Consider the following 20,308-nt stretch of genomic DNA (forward strand, 5'->3'; position numbering starts at 1 on the left):
ATCCCCAGGTGACTGGTTGTCACCTTCTGGTTTGAGAAATGCTGTTTTAACCCAATAAAATTATTTTTTTATCAACTTGTTTTCAGAATGCAACAAAAATTTGTCAGGAAGTGTTCAGTGCGTATCTATTATCGGTCTAGCATGACATACAACAGTGGGGAGACCTAAAAATGTACCCAGAACCATCAGTGGACACTCTTGTGAGAATGATGATTACAGAATACCTACGATAAAATATAATGAAGTAGCAAGAATTAAAGCATTAAAAAATAGGTACTAGCTATGAGGGATATGCTGAGAAGACCCAGGACTGCAGTTCCTATGCAGCACCCCACTTGTAGAGCAGGGGTGAAACTACAGGAAAGACAGGCCACTGTTCCCACACCCAGCTCCAGTGCAATGGTGCAGAAATTTTGCCCAAGGAGAGAGGCTGTAAAATATAAAGCTCTGGAATGCTGCCTAAGAAGGTGAACTTTATTTGGATCAGAGTGTGGGGAGTTCATGCTAAAGACTTTGTGGGAAACAATGGAGATCTCTGGGGTGAGCAACTAAGATCAATCTGATAGTTCCATATTAGTAGCAACAAGCAAAAAGCAGATTAGCTAGATGTTTAACTTAACCAGAGAAAGAGACAATTAAGAGCCTTATGGGGTTAGAGCAAGCCTCAATGACTGGCAACACTTTGCCCCTGTGACAGAGTCTGACTGTAATTAGATCAGAATGTGGAACAATTCACGTCTCAGGGTGTTAAAGCAATAGAGCAATTAGCTAGTAATTAATAGAGGCTAACAGCTAGGTGTGACACCAATAGAGGTAGACTGGCAAGAAGTGTAGCTGGAAGATGGAGGAGTCAAAGAGAGCTAAGCTGAAATCACCCTGGTTGTCAGGGAGATTGTATCCATGATCAAGGCTGTACCCTCTGGGGAGCCACATCAGAGGCTACTAACAGCAGGAGAAATAGACTTTACTGTATTAGTCCAGCCAAATTAGTACACAACAAGCAAAAACAATGACAAGACCAAGATCAGTATCTGGTGATGCTAAAGTATATTATCAAAAAGTCCAGTATTCAACAAAAATTATGAAATAGGAAAGAAACAAGGAAGTGTGACCCACACAGGGAAAAAAGCAGGCAACACAAACTGCCTTTCGGAGAATCCAGATGGCGGACTTAGCAAAGTCTTCAAAGCAACTATTATAAAGATGTTCAAAAAACGAAAGGAAACCATGTTTAAAGAATTAAAAGAATATATGATGATAGTGTCTTATCAGAGAATATCAATAAAGAGGTAGAAATTATTTAAATTATTTAAAAAATAAAAAGAAGAACCAAATAGAAAATCTGGAGTCTTTCCAAATGGAATGAAAAATTCACTAGAGGGGATCAACAGTACATTTAAGCCAAGAGAAGAAATAATTAGTTAACTTAAGGTAAGCTGATAGAGATTATGCAATATGAAGAACACAGAGAAAAAAGAAGAAAGAAGTCTTGGAGAAATGTGGAACACCCCTAAGTGCACCAACACACATGAAAACTTCCCACATCCACAAACTTCAACGAACTCCAAGTAGGATTAGTGCAAAGAAATCCATGCCCAGATACGTTGTACCCAAAATGTTGACTGACAAGGCAAAGAGAATATATTGAAAGCAGCAAGAGAAAACAATTCATCACATACAAGGGAAGCCCAATAAGATTAATAGCTGACTTCTCATCAGAAACAAAATGGAGGCCCAAAGGCAGTGGGATGACATATTCTAAGTGCTGAAAGGAAAAAAAAAAAACCTGTCAGCAAAGAATCTTACATCCAACAAAACTATCTTTCAAAAATGCAAGAAAGCAATGAGCAAGCACACCCAGATCTTGGTTTCCAATATTAATCAAATAAAAAGACCCAAGACTCCTTGGAGAAATGGCTAATTCTAGGACAGGGGCAGGAAATATACAAGAAGAGCCTGGAGCATCTTCTAGCTCCAGAAAGGAAAGAGGTGCTCAAAACAAAACACATACAACAACAATAACCACCCACAAAAATGGGGATATACCAGAGGAACACAGAACCTGACTGAAAGAGCTCTCAATAGCCAACTGGAACAATGGGAGCAACAAAATAAATAACGTTAGATTATAAACCAATATATAAAATTATATTCATGAATTGATGCTGATATAAATAAATATTTTTTAAAATAAACAAATGGGGTAGAATTGACAAATCTCTCACAGAGAAGAATTCCAAAAAATTTATAACCCCGACTTCTTAAGCGTGGCCTGCACACAGGACCTTCCTTCTAAAGAGTAAAGTCTGAAAAGTGGGAAAGAGTAACTTTGCAGTGGAGAAACCTGTGGAACACCATCTCAGCCAGGTGATCAAAGTTAACATCAGCTATGAAAAGTCTTGTGGACAGGATGCTCCCTTGATATGATGTGATGAAAATAGCACTTTACTTCTGTAGAACAAGGCTACATCCAAGAAAACAAATAGCACAAACACAGGTAATTATGTAGATAATTATAAAAAAACAGCATAATTGCATATTTTCCTTCTTTTAACTGATTTAAAAAGCATTTTCATAAAACAATATGTATATAATTTTATATTGGACCTATAACATATAAAATGTAATATATTTGACAATAATAGCACAAAAGCAGGCTGAAATGAATCTGTATTTGAGTAGGAAAATAACACCAGATGGTAACTCAAATCTACAGGAAGAAGTGAAGAGAACCACACAAGTGGTAAAGGAAGGTTAATGTAACAAATTCTATGAACATACTGCATCTCCTTTCTTCTTTCAGCTTTTGGATCCCTTCCTCACACCATTTACAAAGTAACTCACAATGGATCGTAACCTAAATTTAAGACCTATAAAAGTCTTAAGAAAAGACATAGGAGGGACTTCCCTGGTGGCACAGTGGTTAAGAATCCACCTGCCAATGGAGGGGACACGGGTTTGAGCCCTGGGCTGGGAAGATCCCACATGCTGTGGAGCAACTAAGCCTGTGTGCCACAGCTACTGAGCCTGTGCGCCACAATACTGAAGCCTGTGTACCTAGAGCCTGTGCTCCTCAACAAGGGAAGCCACTGCAACAAGAAGCCCGCACACCACAACGAACAGTATCCCCCGCTCGCCACAACTAGAGAAAACCCTCACGCAGCAACAAAAACCCAACTCAGCCAAAAATAAATAAATAAAATAAATAAATTTATTTAAAAAAAACTGGGCAAAGGCCTTGAATAGACATTTCTGCAAAAAAGATAGACATGTGGCCAAAAAGCATATGAAAAGATGCTTCATGTCATCAGTAATTAAGGAAATTCAAATCAAAACCACAATGAAATACCACTTCACACCCACTAGGACAGCATTAAAAAAAACACCTGAAAATAACAAGTGTTGGTGAACATGAACAGAAATTGGAACACTCACACGTACATTTTCTTTTTTCTTTTTTGCAGTACGCAGGCCTCTCATTGTTCTGGACTCTCCTGTTGCGGAGCACAGGCTCTGGACGCACAGGCTCAGCGGCCATGGCTCATGGGCCCAGCCGCTCCGCAGCATGTGGTATCTTCCCGGACCGGGGCACGAACCCGTGTCCCCTGCATCGGCAGGCGGACACTCAACCACTGCGCTACCAGGGAAGCCCCATTTTCTTTTTTTAAGTTCTAGGAATTTTCTTTATATTTCCACTCAGCTTTCATGTATTTCTTTTTCTTATTAGTCATCCATTTTCTACACATCAGTGTATACATGTCAATCCCAATTGCCCAATTCATCACACCACAACCCCCAAACCCTGCCACTTTCCCCCCTTGGTGTCCATACATTTTTTCTCTACTTCTGTGTCTCAATTTCTGCTCTGCAAACCAGTTCATCTGTACCATTTTCTATGCTCCACATATATGTGTAAATATACGATATTTGTTTCTCTTTCTGACTTACTTCACTCTGTATGACAGTCTCTAGATCCAACCACGTCTCAACAAATGACCCAATTTTGTTCCTTTTTATGGCTGAGTAATATTCCATTGTATATATGTACCACATCTTCTTTATCCATTCGTCTGTCGATGGGCATTTAGGTTGATTCCTTGACCTGGCTATTGTAAATAGTGCTGCAGTGAACATTGGGGTGCATGTGTCTTTTTGAATTATGGTTTTCTCTGGGTATATGCCCAGTAGTGGGATTGCTGGGTCACATGGTAATTCTATGTTTAGTTCTTTAAGGAACCTCCATACTGTTCTCCATAGTGGCTGTATCAATTTACACTCCCACCAACAGTGCAAGACACTTCCCTTTTCTCCACACCCTCTCCAGCATTTGTTGTTTGTAGATTTTCTAATGCCCATTCTGACTGGTGTGAGGTGATACCTTACTGTAGTTTTGATTTGCATTTCTCTAATGATTAGTGATGTTGAGCATCCTTTCATGTGTTTGCTGGCAATCTGTATATCCTCTTTAGAGAAATGTCTATTTAGGTCTTCTGCCCATTTTTGGATTGGGTTGTTTGATTTTTTGATATTGAGCTGCATGAGCTGCTTGTATATTTTGGAGATTAATCCTTTATCAGTTGCCTAATTTGCAAATATTTTCTCCCATTCTGAGGGTTGTCTTTTCTTCTAGTTTATGGTTTCCTTTGCTGTACAAAAGCTTTTAAGTTTCATTAGGTCCCATTTGTTTATTTTTGGTTTTATTTCCATTACTCTAGGAGGTGGATCAAAAATATCTTGCTGTGATTTATGTCAAAGACTGTTCTTCCTATGTTTTCCTCTAAGAGTTTTATAGTGCCCGGTCTTACATTTACGTCTCTAATCCATTTTGAGTTTATTTCTGTGTATGGTGTTAGGGAGTGTTCTAATTTCAATCTTTTACATGGAGCTAACCAGTTTTCCCAGCACCACTTATTGAAGAGACTGTCTTTTCTCCATTGTATATCCTTGCCTCCTTTGTCATAGATTAGTTGACCATAGATGTGTGGGTTTATCTCTGGGCTTTCTATCGTGTTCCATTGATCTATATTTTTGTTTTTGTGCCAGTACCATATTGTCTTGATTACTGTAGCTTTGTAGTATAGTCTGAAGTCAGGGAGCCTGATTCCTCCAGCTCCGTTTTTTTCCTTCAAGACTGCTTTGGCTATTCAGGGTCTTTTTTGTCTCCATATAAATTTTAAGATTTTTTGTTCTAGCTCTGTAAAAAATGCCATTGGTAATTTGATAGGGATTGCATTGAATTTGTAGATTGCTTTGGGTAGTACAGTCATTTGCACAATATTGATTCTTCCAATCCAAGAATATGGTATATCTCTCCATCTGTTGGTATCTTCTTTAATTTCTTTCATCAGTGTCTTATAGTTGTCTGCATACAGGTCTTTTGTCTCCCTAGGTAGGTTTATTCCTAGGTATTTTATTCTTTTTGTTGCAATGGTAAATGGGAGTGTTTCATTAATTTCTCTTTCAGATTTTTCATCATTAGTGTATAGGAATGCAAGAGATTTCTGTGCATTAATTTTGTATCCTGCAACTTTACCAGATTCATTGATCAGCTCTAGTAGTTTTCTGGTGGCATTTTTAGGATTCTCTGTGTATAGTGCCATGTCATCTGCAAACAAGGAGAGTTTTACTTCTTCTTTTCCAATTTGGTTTCCTTTTATTTCTTTTTCTTCTCTGATTGCTGTGGCTAGGACTTCCAAATCTATGTTGAATAATAGTGGTGAGAGTGGACGTCCTTGTCTTGTTCGTGATCTTAGAGGAAATACTTTCAGTTTTTCACCATTGAGAATGATGTTTGCTGTGGGTTTGTTGTATATGGACTTTATTATGTTGAGGTAGGTTCCCTCTATGCCCACTTTCTGGAGAGTTTTTATCATAAATGGGTGTTGAATTTTGTCAAATGCTTTTTCTGCATCCATGGAGATGACCATATGGTTTTTCTTTTTCAATCTGTTAATAAGGTGTATCACATTGATTGATTTGCATATATTGAAGAATTCTTGCATCCCTAGGATAAATCCCACTTGATCATGGTGTATGATCCTTTTAATGTGTTGTTGGTTTTTGTTTGCTAGTATTTTGTTGAGGATTTTTGCATCTATATTCATCAGTGATATTGGTCTCTAATTTTCTTTTTCTGTAGTATCTTTGTCTGGTTTTGGTAACAGGGTGATGGTGGCCTCATAGAATGAGTTTGGGAGTTTTCCTTCCACCGCAATTTTTTGGAAGAGTTTGAGAAGGATGGGTGTTAGCTCTTTAAATGTTTGATAGAATTCACCCGTGAAGCCATCTGGCCCTGGACTTTTGTTTGGTGGAAGATTTTTAATCACAGTTTCAATTTCATTACTTCTGATTCATCTGTTCATATTTTCTATTTCTTCCTGGTTCAGTCTTGGAAGGTTATACCTTTCTAAGAATTTGTCCATTTCTTCCAGGTTGTCCATTTTATTGGCATAGAGTTGCTTGTAGTAGTCTCTTAGGATGCTTTGTATTTCTGCAGTGTCTGTTGTAACTTCCCCTTTTTCATTTCTAATTTTATTGATTTGAGTCCTCTCCCTCTTTTTCTTGATGAGTCTGGCTAATGGTTTATCAATTTTGTTTATCTTCTCAAAGAACCAGCTTTTAGTTTTATTGATCTTTGCTATTGTTTTCTTTGTTTCTATTCCATTTATTTCTGCTCTGATCTTTATGATTTCTTTCCTTCTGCTAACTTTGGGTTTTGTTTGTTCTTCTTTCTCTAGTTCCTTTAGGTGTACGGTTAGATTGTTTATTTGAGATTTTTCTTGTTTCTTGAGGTAGGCTCGTATAGCTATAAACTTCCCTCTTAGAACTGCTTTTGCTGCATCCCATAGGTTTTGGATCATCATGTTTCATTGTCATTTGTGTCTAGGTATTTTTTTATTTCCTCTTTGATTTCTTTGTGATATCTTGGTTATTTAGTAATGTATTGTTTAGCCTCCATGCGTTTGTGTTTTTTACGTTTTTTTCCCTGTAATTGATTTCTAATCTCATAGCGCTTTGGTCAGAAAAGATGCTTGATATGATTTCAATTTTCTTAAATTTACTGAGGCTTGATTTGTGACCCAAGATGTGATCTATCCTGGAGAAAGTTCTGCGCACACTTGATAAGAAAGTGTAATCTATCTGGTTTTGGATGGAATGTCCTATAAATATCAATTAAATCTATCTGGTCTATTGTGTCATTTAAAGCTTCTGTTTCCTTATTAATTTTCTGTTTGGATGATCTGTCCATTGGTGTAAGTGAGGTGTTAAAGTCCCCCACTATTATTGTGTTACTGTCGATTTCCTCTTTTAGAGCTGTTAGCAGTTGCCTTATGTATTGAGGTTCTCCTATGTTGGGTGCATATATATTTATAATTGTTATATCTTCTTCTTGGATTGATCCCTTGATCACTATGTAGTGTCCTTCCTTTTCTCTTGTAACATTCTTTATTTTAAAGCCTTTTTTATCTGATATGAGTATTGCTGCTCCAGCTTTCTTTTGATTTCATTTGCATAGAATATCTTTTTCCATCCCTCACTTTCAGTCTGTATGTGTCCCTAGGTCTGAAGTGGGTCTCTTGTAGACAGCATATATATGGGTCTTGTTTTTGTATCCCTTCAGCAAGCCTGTGTCTTTTGGTTGTTTAATCCATTCACGTTTAGGGTAATTATCAATAATGTATGTTCCTATGACCATTTTCTTAATTGTTTTGGGTTTGTTTTTGTAGGTCCTTTTCTTCTCTTGTGTTTCCCACTTAGAGAATTTCCTTTAGTATTTGTTGTAGAGCTGGTTTGGTGGGGATGAATTCTCTTAGCTTTTGCTTGTCTGTAAAGCTTTTGTTTTCTCCATCAAATCTGAATGAGATCCTTGCCAGGTAGAGTAATCTGGTTTGTACGTTCTTCCCTTTCCTCTCTTTAAGTATATCATGCCACTCCCTTCTGGCTTGTAGAGTTTCTGCTGAGAAATCAGCTGTTAACCTTATGGGAGGTCCCTTGTATGTTATTTGTCATTTTTCCCTTACTGCTTTCAATAATTTTTCTTTGTCTTTAATTTTTGCCAATTTGATTACTATTTGTCTTGGCATGTTTCTCCTTGGGTTTATCCTGTATGGGACTCTCTTCTTCCTGGACTTGGGTGGCTATTTCCTTCCTGATGTTAGGGAAGTTTTCAACTATAATCTCTTCAAATATTTTCTAGGGTCCTTTCTCTCTCTCTTCTCCTTCTGGGACCCCTATAATGCGAATGTTTTTGCGTTTAATGTTGTCCCAGAGGTCTCTTAGGCTGTCTTCATTTCTTTTCATTCTTTTTTCTTTATTCTGTTCTGCAGCAGTGAATTCCACCACTCTGTCTTCCAGGTCACTTATCCGTTCTTCTGCCTCAGTTATTCTGCTACTGATTCCTTCTAGTGTATTTTTCATTTCAGTTATTGTATTGTTCATCTCTGTTTGTTTGTTCTTTAATTCTTCTAGATCTTTGTTAAACATTTCTTGCATCTTCTCTTTCTTTGCCTCTGTTCTTTTTCCGAGGTCCTGGATCATCTTCACTATCATTATTCTGAGTTCTTTTTCTGGAAGATTGCCTATCTCCATTTCATTTAGTTGTTTTTCTGGGGTTCTATCTTGTTCCTTCATCTGGTACATAACCTTCTGCCTTTTCATCTTGTCTATCTTTCTGTGAATGTCACATGCATACATTTTTTTAAATCTTAATCATTTTATTCAGAGCAATTCTTGGCACATAAGTATTGTTGAAGGGATGCATGTATGACTACAGGATAGCAGATTCATAGCTGTGAATAAATCAAGTGATTAAGATCTAAGAGTCTGAGCCTGGGTTTGAATTGCTGATCTGCACGTAATAGAGGTGAGACTTGGAACAAGTAAACTTAATATTTCTGTGTCTGAAGTTATATATACAATGAAATGGGGATAAAAATGTTACTTGCCTCAAGTTTATTATAAGGATTAAATAAAATAAATAACTTTGTGACGCATGTACATTTTTGATGGGAATGTAAAATGGTGCGGCCACTTTGCAAAAGAGTTTGGCAGTTCTGTAAATGTTAAACCTAGAGGTACCATATATATAACACACAGTTCCACTGTTAGCTATGAGAAAAGAAAACATACAGTCACACAAAAACTTGTACATGAATGTTCACAGCGGTATTATTCAAAATAGCCAAAAAACAAAAACAACACAACTATCGATCAAACTGATGAATGGATTAAACAAAATGTGGTACATGCAAGGAAACATTATTCAGCCATAAAAAGAAACAAGTACTGATACATGCTATAACATGAATCTTGAAAATATTATTAAAGTTAAAGGGTCACACTGTATGATTCCTTTTATATGAAACGTTGACAAATAGCAAATTCACAGAGACAGAAAGCTGATTAGTAGTCACCTATGGCTGGAGGGTGGGAATGAGGTGAGGTGAAATGGAGGATTTCTAATTGGTCCGGGGTTTCTTTCTGAGGTGACGAAAATGTTCTAAAATAATTATGCTGATTGTTACACAACTCTGAATATACTATAAACCACTCAAATGTATACTTTAAATTGGTAAATTATTTGATATATGAATTATATCCCAACAGAGCTGTTTTTTAAAAAGTTAAGAAAATGAAAATATACTAAGTAGTGAATGCTGGGCTTTTAAAAATTGATTTCATGTTTTACTTGTAATCTAATAAATATCATCCCAAACAAAGAAATACCACAGGAATTCTGCATGGAGAGAGCACACGGACTTTTGCTTCACCTTTGTTACCGGCCACTCTGCAGCGAGACCGACTTTTTTGCAAAGGGTACTGGTTCTCCTTCAAAGATATGATGCGGATGCCATGGCAAAACTGAGTCAGATGTAGTAATCCTGTGGCTTTTTGGCCATTGTAGGCAGGTTTGGGGCCACACATGCTGCTGGGGACACTTCAAGCTCATTCAAGGCAATGATATTAATAACTGAAATAATGGCTTTAAGAGGTTGACAAAGCATCGTCCTATCTGATTACTGCAACAAGGGCTGTGACGTCTTTTTCACAGACGTGGAAACAGTTCTAATTCAAAGGCTTGCTCAAGGCTAGAGACTGGCAACACAAACCTGATACCAGGCCTTCTGAATACAAGTCCAGGGTTCATTTTCCGTCACCTTGCCCCCAAAGTCTCCTTTAAGTCATATCCTAGGTGCGTGTAACTGGTGGAAATTCAACTCTATGTGTTCAACAAAATAATGAGAGCACTCAATCCCAATGCAGATATCGGGAGCTCAGATGACACCACACATTTTCACAGGGTGACCACAGGCCCTGGAGTGGGCCTGGGACAGAGGTCACAGGTCTGCCATCTGAGCATCTGCCGTACCGAGTGAGAGCTCCATGTTTAAAGAGCTTTCTCTCCTTTACACAGAAAGTTATATTTTGCCATGTGTTCTTTTTCTCATATCAGTTACATTATTACATGCATCATACATTTTTTTTGCCAGATTGAATACACTACACTTTGAATGTGGTACCTTATGGGTCACTTAAGGAATTCTTGAGAGTCATCTGGACTCTGTAGTTTCTAGATGATTTCATGATTTCTGACACTAGATTCTAACCCGGCAGTAAAATGCAACACCATGGACTGGAGCCTCCAGGGGCCACTTTCTCATTTGATGGCCCAAAGCTATTTTGGTTTTTATTATCTAGGCTTTTCTACACAAAAACCAAGGTGGCCTAGATCGTGGTGAACGCTGACCCGAGCCCTTGCAGACAGAAGGAGAAAAACACCAGAAACAGTATGTTTTACCCTCTCCTACCTCCTCTACTTGCAGGGTTTCTTTTTCAACTTTTTCGAGTAACTCTTTTCTCAACAAGAACTCTTTGTCCAGATCGACGGACATTTCCATGGCTCGGTGTAGCTTGCTCTGAAATATAACAACACAGCAAGTCTTGAGCAAAGATGATTGCTTAGAACTATAGGACGGATAGACAGACAAACAGCTCTTTATTAAGCAGGAGACTAGAAGGACCAACCAGGAACTTGGGCCTGCCCTTCTCATGGCTGCCCAGATTTTCAGAATCCTGGTGTCTAAGTGGCAGGGGAGGAGAGGACCTCGGGAGGCTTGTCCTCACCTGCAAAGTAGCCAGATACACCTGGGCCCAAATCCCACCCCACCGCTTACTAAGAGAACCTCTCTTAACTAGGGCTAGTTGCCTTGTAGGGTTGTAGAAAGGCTTAAGGGAGACAAACCTGGTAAAGTGTTGAGCACAGTGCCTGACACACGGAGAACCCACGGCAGACGGCCGCCATCACTACCTCACTTGGATGAAGAGGTGGATGCTACTGTGAGCCCACTGTACAGGTGAGGGAGCTGACTTTTAGGGAGGTGAAACAACTTCTCCAGGGTCATAGAGACGAGGGGGAGCCAGGTTTGATCCCAGGCAGCGTGACTTCACAGCCCATGGACTCCACCACTGTCTCCAAAGCCTATGAGGACTGGGCATGCTGGTGCTGGAGAGTTTCTGCAGGAGCTGCTCCACAGCTTCCTGTTGCATCTTTTGCTGCCACCCCTCACCAGCTCCTCCCTGGCCCCTGCTTCTTAGCTTTGCCCCCTTTGGACCTCCATCTACTAATGGTGAAGAGTCAACCTGGGGGAGTTGGGATGTGCTCTGCTTGGCTGAGGAGGAGCGGGCCGAGGGACAGAAGCCAGTGACTCCAGGGGGCTGGGCAACAAACCCTGAGAACCCACCCAGGCACTGGTCGGCAAAACAACCTAGGCCCGGCCACCAAGAGGCCGGCTCACAGCCCTGACGGAGGTACAAGAAGAAATGCCAAACTGCAACTGTGCCAAGCACCAAGAGTGCATGGGCACTGGTCCCGAAGGTTTCCCTGTGGGAAGGGATGCTGGAAAAAGAGAGGTGAAGTCAAGTATGTCTAGGTAAGAGGGGTGGGAAGAACGTTTCAAGCTAAGGAAAGAGCCTTGGGAGAGGAGGGTCCAAAAGGAGCCGGGGAAAGGAGGGTACTGGGGCAATGCCCGAAGGTATCAAATCTTAGACCTGGCAGAAAAGCCTGGAGCCACCTGCCTGGGGGAACTTAGAGCACCTGGGGCCACCTCCCTCCCCATTCCTCTCCTCTCCAATCCCTTCTTTAAGGCTCATTTCCTGTTCCACATCTTGCATGAAGTTGCTCTTCTGAGGAAAGCAAAAGTGGATAAGAGGCCAGGCAGAGGGGGTCAGCTGTGGGGAAGGGAAGGCAGGACAGGTCTTCACTGCACACCAGCCAGTCAGGTGGGAGAAAAGGAGAGCAGAGGGAAAACAGTCATTCACCCAACAACTTAGACAGTTAGAGACACAGGGCAGGAAAGAACGGAAGCTCGAGGCAGCCCCTGGCTCTGCTGGGGCGGGGCCTTCAAGGAGGTGTAATGGAGTAATTTGGGATCCTGAGCCGGATGATGGTCATTGAGGCAGCTACTTCTGAAGAGGCATGTTAGCTTTCTGTTGCTGTGGAACGAATTATCACAAATTTTGTGGCTTAAGGTAACACACATTTATTATCTCACAGTTTCTATAGATCAGAAGTCCAAGCACAGTGTGGCTGGATTCTCTGCCCAGGGAGCGACCCACCGTGTGGGCCAGGGCTGGATCTTATCTGGACCTGGGGTCCTTGCCAAGCTCACAGGTTGTTGGTGGGAAGCATTTCCTTGAAGTTGTAAGACCGAGCTCTCCATTTTCTTTCTGGCTGTCAGCAGGAGGTGGCCCTCGGCTCCTGGAGGCCGCCCTCAGACCCCTTCCATGTGGTCCCTCTATCTTCGAGCCGGCAATGGAGAAGTTTTCATCCAGAGAATTCCCTTCATGCTTCAAATCTCTGCCTTCCTCATCCAGAGAAAACTCTCTACTTTCAAAGGGCTCATGTGATTAGGTCAGACCCACTGGGATAATATCCTCATCTCAAGGTCAAGGGTGCCCTCTAATCTAATCTAATCATAGAGCAGAATGGAACCTAATAACAGAATCCGTCGTATCCAGAGCCCTGGGCATTGTGCAGGGGGAATACACCAGGGGGTGGGGAGTCTTGGGGGACATCTTGGAATTCTATCTAACACAAGGCATCACTAGTTTATACACGGATCACTAGTTTACAGTCAGTTAAGAGAGACACCTCAAGGCTGTAGTCACGTGCTTATATTCTATCAGCCTCCATCAGGCAGGGCTTGAAGGCATAGCAGAGAAAAAGGGTTGACTGAGACCCACTCATAAAACTCATAGAAGAGAAGAGACCATGTCTGTCTCCTTCACAGCTGTACCCTCAGCACTTAGCCATGTGACTGGCATACCGTAAGTACTCAGTACATTTGGCAATAGAGGAAAATTATTCTATATATTTTTAATGAGGTCTTATACTTGGGTGTTTGACATTTATATGAAAGTGATCCCTCCTGCCACCCTTCCATCCCCTAAACATACACCTGAATTTTTAGCAGTTTTTGACAATACATGCTGAGCACCTGCTTTGGCCAGGCCCTGTCCTCAGCGCCAGGGACACATCACAGACCAGCCAGAGGTCTGTCCTGGTGGTAAGTCACAAAAACTTGCTTCTGAGAGGCGACGCATCGGCCCATAGTCCCCAGTAGAGTCCCCATTCAAACCCAGGTGAGGCTGGACTCTACAACCCACAGTTGTTGGGCCCCGTTTCCCCCAGGAGGCCTGAGAAATGAGACACGGAAAAGTGAGCCTGCTTCTCTCTCAGCCCCTCGCTGTGTCACCTTAGGACTCCAGCAGGCATCTCGTCCCAGCTCCACCATCTGCTTGCTATTATTCTAAACAGGCCTACAGGCATGCTGGCCCCTGGGATTCTGACCGGAATGGCTCCCATTCTGCCCACCGTGGCCTGTGTTGCCGCTGCTTGGGTGTCACAATCAACAGGCACTGTGCATTTAGATGTCCTAAGCAGCGCAAGCCCTGGACCTAGCTGTTGCATTTTATAAACCAGTAGCTCCACTCCAAAGCCCTAGCTTTCCCCCACAAGACCAGACTGGCCCTGTGCCACTCAGTTGATTTCTCAGAATAAGATCAAGGTCCAATGTACCTCGAGGTACATACCACGTACCTCGAGGCTCTCCAGTTGGACACATGAATTTCAGAATGTGAGCACGGCCTTGTGTACACACGTTATGCCAGGGGAAGGCAGTTGGGTGAGGTGGGACACGCACTGGACTAGGAGTCCAAGCTCTGTCACAAACATGTTGCTTGAATCCGGCAATTACTCTGCCTCTTTCGGCCTTCGGTTTTTCATTTGTAAAAGGAAAATGCTGGACGTTTATAAACCTAGTCTAAACACATTCGAATTCACATTTTTAAATGACACTGTGTGGGCCAAATGAAGCTTACCTATGAGCTACCTAAGCCCGTGGCCGCTCTTGCCACCTAGACACTAGGCCAGGGGTCAACAACCTTGCTCTGTAAAAGGCCAGATAGTAAATATTTTAGGCTTTGCAGGCCAAGGGGCAAAATTGAGCATGTTGTGTAATTACCTACACTAACAAGAGAGAAAACAAATTTCCACAAATGTTTTATTGATAAAATTCAAAATAAAATAATCAAGTATAATATTTTGGAATGCAGGTCTACTATTGAGGAGAATGAAATTTCTCGGGGAGAAATCAATTTTGCTTAATTGGGTTTCAAAGGGAGTGTCCTCTATCAAATCAGTTGCAAATGTTCTTCTGTAAAAACCATCCTTAGCTCCCAGACCAGTGGGCAGGATACACGGGCCCACAGTTAGCTATTGCATCAGACAGCTGCCAGCAGGGTCACCAGGCAGCCTGGTCTGCCGAGGACAGGCCATGCTCATACCCACAGTTTCTGCTTAATTATCAATAGTGCCTCTTTCTCTACAAAAACGGTTCTGTGTGGATGAGGAATTATTTAGTAGATTTCTGCTTTATAGCTAAGATGATTTCCTTTGCAGGGTTTTAAGCAAGGAAGTGCTTTCACACACTAAATTAAACAGGGCCCTAAATGTGGCTGGTTATCAAAACTCACTGTGCATAAAAATCATCTGGGAGTTAAGGAAAAAAAAAAAGATGCATGGCCCTCACCCCCTAATTCAATTGGTCAGGGTTGGACTAGAGAGTCTGTCTAAACTTTAAAAAAACAAAAGGCTCCTTGGATGGTTCTAATGCGCAGCCAGGATTGTGGGGACATCCGGAGTATTTTAGGAGACATGGCTTCGTCGGGAGAAATCAGAGAGCAACAGGGGAATGAAGGACGCCTAGGCTCTCAGTGAAACAACAGTGGTGCCCTAGTACCTCTCTGTGGCTGGAAAGGTAGGCACAGGAAGCCCTGAGGACCAGCGCGGACCTTACTTTGTACGCGTTAAGGATCCGCAGGGTGTTTCTGGACACCAGCTTCAGCTGGATCAGTTCTTGATTCCTTGCTTCAATTGTCTTTAAAAACTGAGCATTCTCGATCTTCAGCTGCTGAAAGTCAACATCGTGGAGGGCCTCTCCCACCTCTTCCTTCTACAGCTCAGAGAGAGGAAAAGATGTGAGGTTGTGACTTCTGAATGTATGGCTCGCACCTTGCAATTCCTAGTGAGCTTTTGGAAGTCAGTCATCATTCAGTCATTCAACAAACTTGGATTGGGGATCTGCTTGGTGCCAGGCATGGTGTTAGGTCCAGGGATAGAGATCTGAGTAAATATGATACTCCCATACTCAATGACAGTTCACAGACAGGTCATAGCGTGGTGTAGTGGGACACACAGGGGCAGAGGGCAAACAGAAGCCCCTCAGCCAGCCCAGAAGAGAATGGAAGGCTGGGTCAGGGAGGCTTTCCCCAGGAAGTGGTGCCTAAACAGGGCTGTGTAGGAAGAAAGGCCATTTAAAAGTTGTTTTTAACCTGCAAAACCCAGGACAAGCAGCCCATAAACGTCCTTCCTTTGATCCCATGACATTTCTGCATGGGGGGTGTATCAGCGCACTGGGTTCACTCCCCAGCCCTGGTCCCACCTTACCTGCCCCACCAGGTCTGTGCCATCTTACATTTGTGGTACACAAGAGCCAAACTCAGGTCTGTTCCCCATCCCCATGTGCTACTCATGCTGTACTACCTCCTAGAAGGCATCTTCTTCCCTTTCCCCCGAAACAACAGAACAATTTCCTTAAGCCCCAACTGACCCACCCTCTAGCTCAAATGCTCCCAGCCCATCTTCCACACCAGAGGGCAACCCCTCCCTCCACGCAGCCTCCTGAGGCTGCGGCTCCTGGTCCCTGCCACTGCTTCCTCTGTATGGCAGTTATGCATCCATGCCTTTTCTCACCATCACCACTCCCTGCTAGCCTGTGAGCCTGCGAGGGCAGGACCACATCAGTGTCATCTCTGTGTAGCAATGGCTTTCAGGTTAAAGGTCATCCATCTGCTTCCCCTCTCACGCTTCAGGATGCCTGAGCTTGCATGAAGTCCAGAGAACTAGGAACTCAGTATCAGGAGGCAGCTCAGCTGGGGCCACGTTCTTTCTTACGCTGAACTCAACTCTCCTTGGCTGACACTTTCACCCCAACCCAGCTCCACCCTGGGGGCCCTCCCAAGCAGTATGTTCTCTTCCCCGCAGCGACCAGAGCACTCGGAGACAGCAGCCATGGCTCTTGTGGGCTCCTCCTCCTTGGCCCCATCAGTTGCAGGTCCTTTGACGTGTTTTCTCTCCCCTTGCTCTCCATTCCCTCTCCTACGTGGACTCTAGTTTACAGATTCTTTCACGTGTGGCACTCTCCCTGAGACACAGTGCTCCAGGTGGGCTACTCAGAACAGAGTGCAGTGAGACCACTCTTTTCTGGAGGGCACTGTGGAGTGCAGCCTAGGCTGCACACCGCCCCCAGCTGAGCGGACTTTATCAGCTTCTCCATGACTAAGCCACCCAGCACCTGTGCAGATATTTGGGAGGATCAAAGTGGAGGACCTTACGTTTGTCCTTAGTCACCTCGTGTGTTAAAGTTGTCCCAGCCTGTTGAGCCTTTGGGATCCCAAGTCAATCAAGCAGTAACTCCCAGACATCTTAATTCTCCTGCCCAACTCTGTGTCACTGACAGTGGCCACCTCTGATGCACATGCCATCAGCACCCATATAATGAATTAATAACAAAAATATTGAGCTAAAAGAGGATGGAGCTATGTAACCACTTTCTAGAGGCCCTGTGCCATGTCTGCCTTACCGCCTTTAATCAGGAGCCTTTAAGGTCAGCTGTTCAAAGACTTACCAAGGCATACTACTAACTGTGCCACCCGGCCACATTCCCCAAAAGGGTCAATAAGTATGTCATGAGGGTCTTTTAAATTCAAGCCAACTCCATCTACAGATTTGCCAGCACAGAAACTGTATTAGTTTCCTGTTGCTGCTGTAACAAATGACCACAAATTCAAGGGTTTAAAACAACATAAATGTATTATCTTATAGCTCATGAGGTCAGAAGACTGAAATGGTTCTTTGGACTAAAATCAAGGTGTTGGCAGGGCTGCATTTCTTCTGGAGGCTCAAGAGGAGAATCTGTTTCCTTGCCCTTTCCAGCTTCTGCAGGTAGCCTGCATCCTTTGTTCACAATCCCTTCCTCTGTCTTAAAAGTGCATCACTCTGACCTCTGCTTCCATTACCAAATCTTCTCTGACTCTCATTCTCCTGCTTCCCTCTCATCAGGACCCTTGTGATTACATTGGACCCACTCAGATAATCTACAATAAACTCCCCATCTCAAGATCCTTGACTTAATAACACCTGCACCATCTTTATGCCACGTAAGGTAACATACTCACAGACTCCAGGAATTAGGACGTGGACATCTTTGGGAAGACGTTGTTCTACCCACCACAGTAACCTTAAAAAAAAGAAAGACAAAGCCACATACCTGCCTCAATTGTAAAAGCATCTTTTTCCTCTGGACTTTGAGAGAGGCATTTTTCAAACATAATTTATCCTTCATATTATCCTGAAAAATAAAAGCAAATTTTAATCCATTGCTCTTCTTCTTCCCTGTTGGTTTGAAAAGTTGGCAGGTCTGGGGCTGCAAAACTAAACCTTGAGTCCTAACATTCAGTCACCTTTTTTAAGTCTTTTATGGCTACTCAAGCTGGTGTTGCTATGGTATTTTACTCATGACCAAAAAGCAGAGGAAACTGGGTCTGCTCCATACAAATTTTCTATTGATTTTAAATTCAAGATAACTTGGGTATATCTTTAGGTATAGGGGCCTTTACTGACAAAATGATTTATGATTCTTTGGTCTATTATTCTCTTGGTAATTTACATAATTTTTATTACATATAGCATGTTACAGTTAGTGACTCTACCTATCTCCAGGATCCAAAGTTTGATATGCTACAAAACCTTTGGAAAAGAAGGAGCATTTTATGTCTCATTCTTACAATAATGGAACTCAAAGAAATTAAGATTTACTTGTCCCATGCCATGTAGTCACCTGACTAGATAGACTCACACCTTTCTCAAGATAACATCAGATCTTGAAACAAACAGCAAAATACAGTAAGTCGCCTACATACGAACGAGTTCCATTCCGAGAGCGTGGTCGTAAGTCCAATCTGCTTGTACGTCCAACAAAGTTAGCCTAGGTACCCAACCAACACAATCAGCTGTATAGTACTGTACTGTAGGTTTATAACGCACGTTCACATCTTTGACAGTTCGCAACTTGAAGGTTCCTATGTAGGGGACTTACATACGGTCTGAGATACTATGAATATTCATCCTGCCTGACTGATTTTAGACTTGATAAACTTGCATTTTAAGACACACATGCTGTGAGGGACACAAAAAATCTGCATATGTGGGCAGCGTTTACAGTTGACCAAATGGAGTGGGGCTGCCTCACGTGGGCCACTTCTGTGTCATCGTTCTATGAATCTATTTCCCCTTCTAAGCTCTAACCTCCTGCCCACTCACCCTCCGGCGGTTCATGTCCTCAATGTACTTCATCACTTTCTGAGTGGCCAAAATACTCCCTTTCTTCTTGGATATGGTCTTTAGAATATCTTTTTCAAACTCATGCACTTCTCTCTGAACTTCGGTCCACCGAATTTCAGCTTCCTCAACGATAGCCTGGGGGAGCCAGCACAAAGAGAGAACAGTTTACAAAATTTCTCAAGGATATAGCCGTCTAAGGAAACCTACACGTATTGGGTGACCTATTTGTGTCCCAATGCATAACGTTTCTTCTTAGTCTTAGAAATATATCCTTAAGATACAAATTGGACAATACGAATATTATTATTTAAAAGCATGCCTCAAAAAAGTTATAGTCTCGATATAAAGGGGAAGAACAAACAAAAACAGGGCCTTGGGACTTCCCTGCTGGTGCAGTGGTTAAGAATCTGCCTGACAATGCAGGGGACACGGGTTCGAGCCCTGGCTCGGGAAGATCCCACATGCCGCGGAGCGACTAAGCCCGTGTGCCACAACTACTGAGCCTGGGCTCTAGAGCCCGCGAGCCACAACTACTGAGCCCTCGTGCCACAACTACTGAAGCCCGCACACCTAGAGCCCATGCTCCGCAACAGGAGAAGCCACCGCAATGAGAAGCCCGCGCACCACAACGAAGAGTAGCTCCTGCTCACCGCAACTAGAGAAAGCCCACGAGCAGCAACGAAGACCCAACGCAGCCAAACATAAATAAATTAAAAAAAAAAAAAAGAAGTGATTAGGGTAGATTTAAAAAAACAAAAAAAACAGGGCCTTGAGTATCTCCAGAAATATGTATTTCCATATCTGAAACATTATTTATCCATTAAAAATTATAACATTAATATAATATCATATATATATAAAATATCTGGAAGGCTATATGCCAAAACATTAACCACAGTCATATCTGGAAAGATGGATTAGTGGGGAGGCAAAGAAGCACTCTGTAATTTTAAAAAAGATGCTATAAATGAATCTATGTATTGATATGGAAAGATATTATTAAGTGAAAAGTATGGTTTATAAAATAATATGATACCTTTTTATAAAGAAATTCATACACACATAGAAAATAATATAAATTCTAGGAGAAAAATACAAGAGCCAAATACAAGTCTTAGGTGGTAAGACTGTGGATGTTTTCAAATGTTCCTCTTTTAGCTTACCTGTATGTTTAAATTTTGCTACAACAGAGATTGTCTTTAAATAAGAAAACACAAACACACATACATTATTTTAAAGAATGAAATGAGTAGCTGCAGAGCAAATCATCTTTGTTCAGGCTTTTTCACTGGGCACCAAGAAGCAAAAAGCATCTTCCTTCTCCGGCTGGCGTCTGGCCCCAGCCTC

General features: G+C 42.1%; 1 protein-coding gene across 1 annotated transcript in view; it reads right to left on the minus strand.

Moving 5' to 3' along the window:
- Positions 1 to 20,308, minus strand: part of CFAP263 (cilia and flagella associated protein 263) — a gene marked incomplete at its 3' end in the record, with an annotated part of 30,091 nt that overhangs the window by 4,863 nt on the left and 4,920 nt on the right. Inside the window, exons 4-7 of the mRNA XM_082862902.1 lie at positions 18,941 to 19,096; positions 17,889 to 17,969; positions 15,357 to 15,512; positions 10,809 to 10,916 (exon numbers count right to left, since the gene is read on the minus strand). Of these exons, the coding sequence (XP_082719028.1) occupies positions 10,809 to 10,916; positions 15,357 to 15,512; positions 17,889 to 17,969; positions 18,941 to 19,096 (501 nt within the window). The remainder of the gene's footprint in view (positions 1 to 10,808; positions 10,917 to 15,356; positions 15,513 to 17,888; positions 17,970 to 18,940; positions 19,097 to 20,308) is intronic.

This window comes from Leucopleurus acutus (genome assembly GCF_964270905.1).
Source record: "Leucopleurus acutus genome assembly, chromosome: 20".
Taxonomy (NCBI): Eukaryota; Metazoa; Chordata; class Mammalia; order Artiodactyla; family Delphinidae; genus Leucopleurus; species Leucopleurus acutus.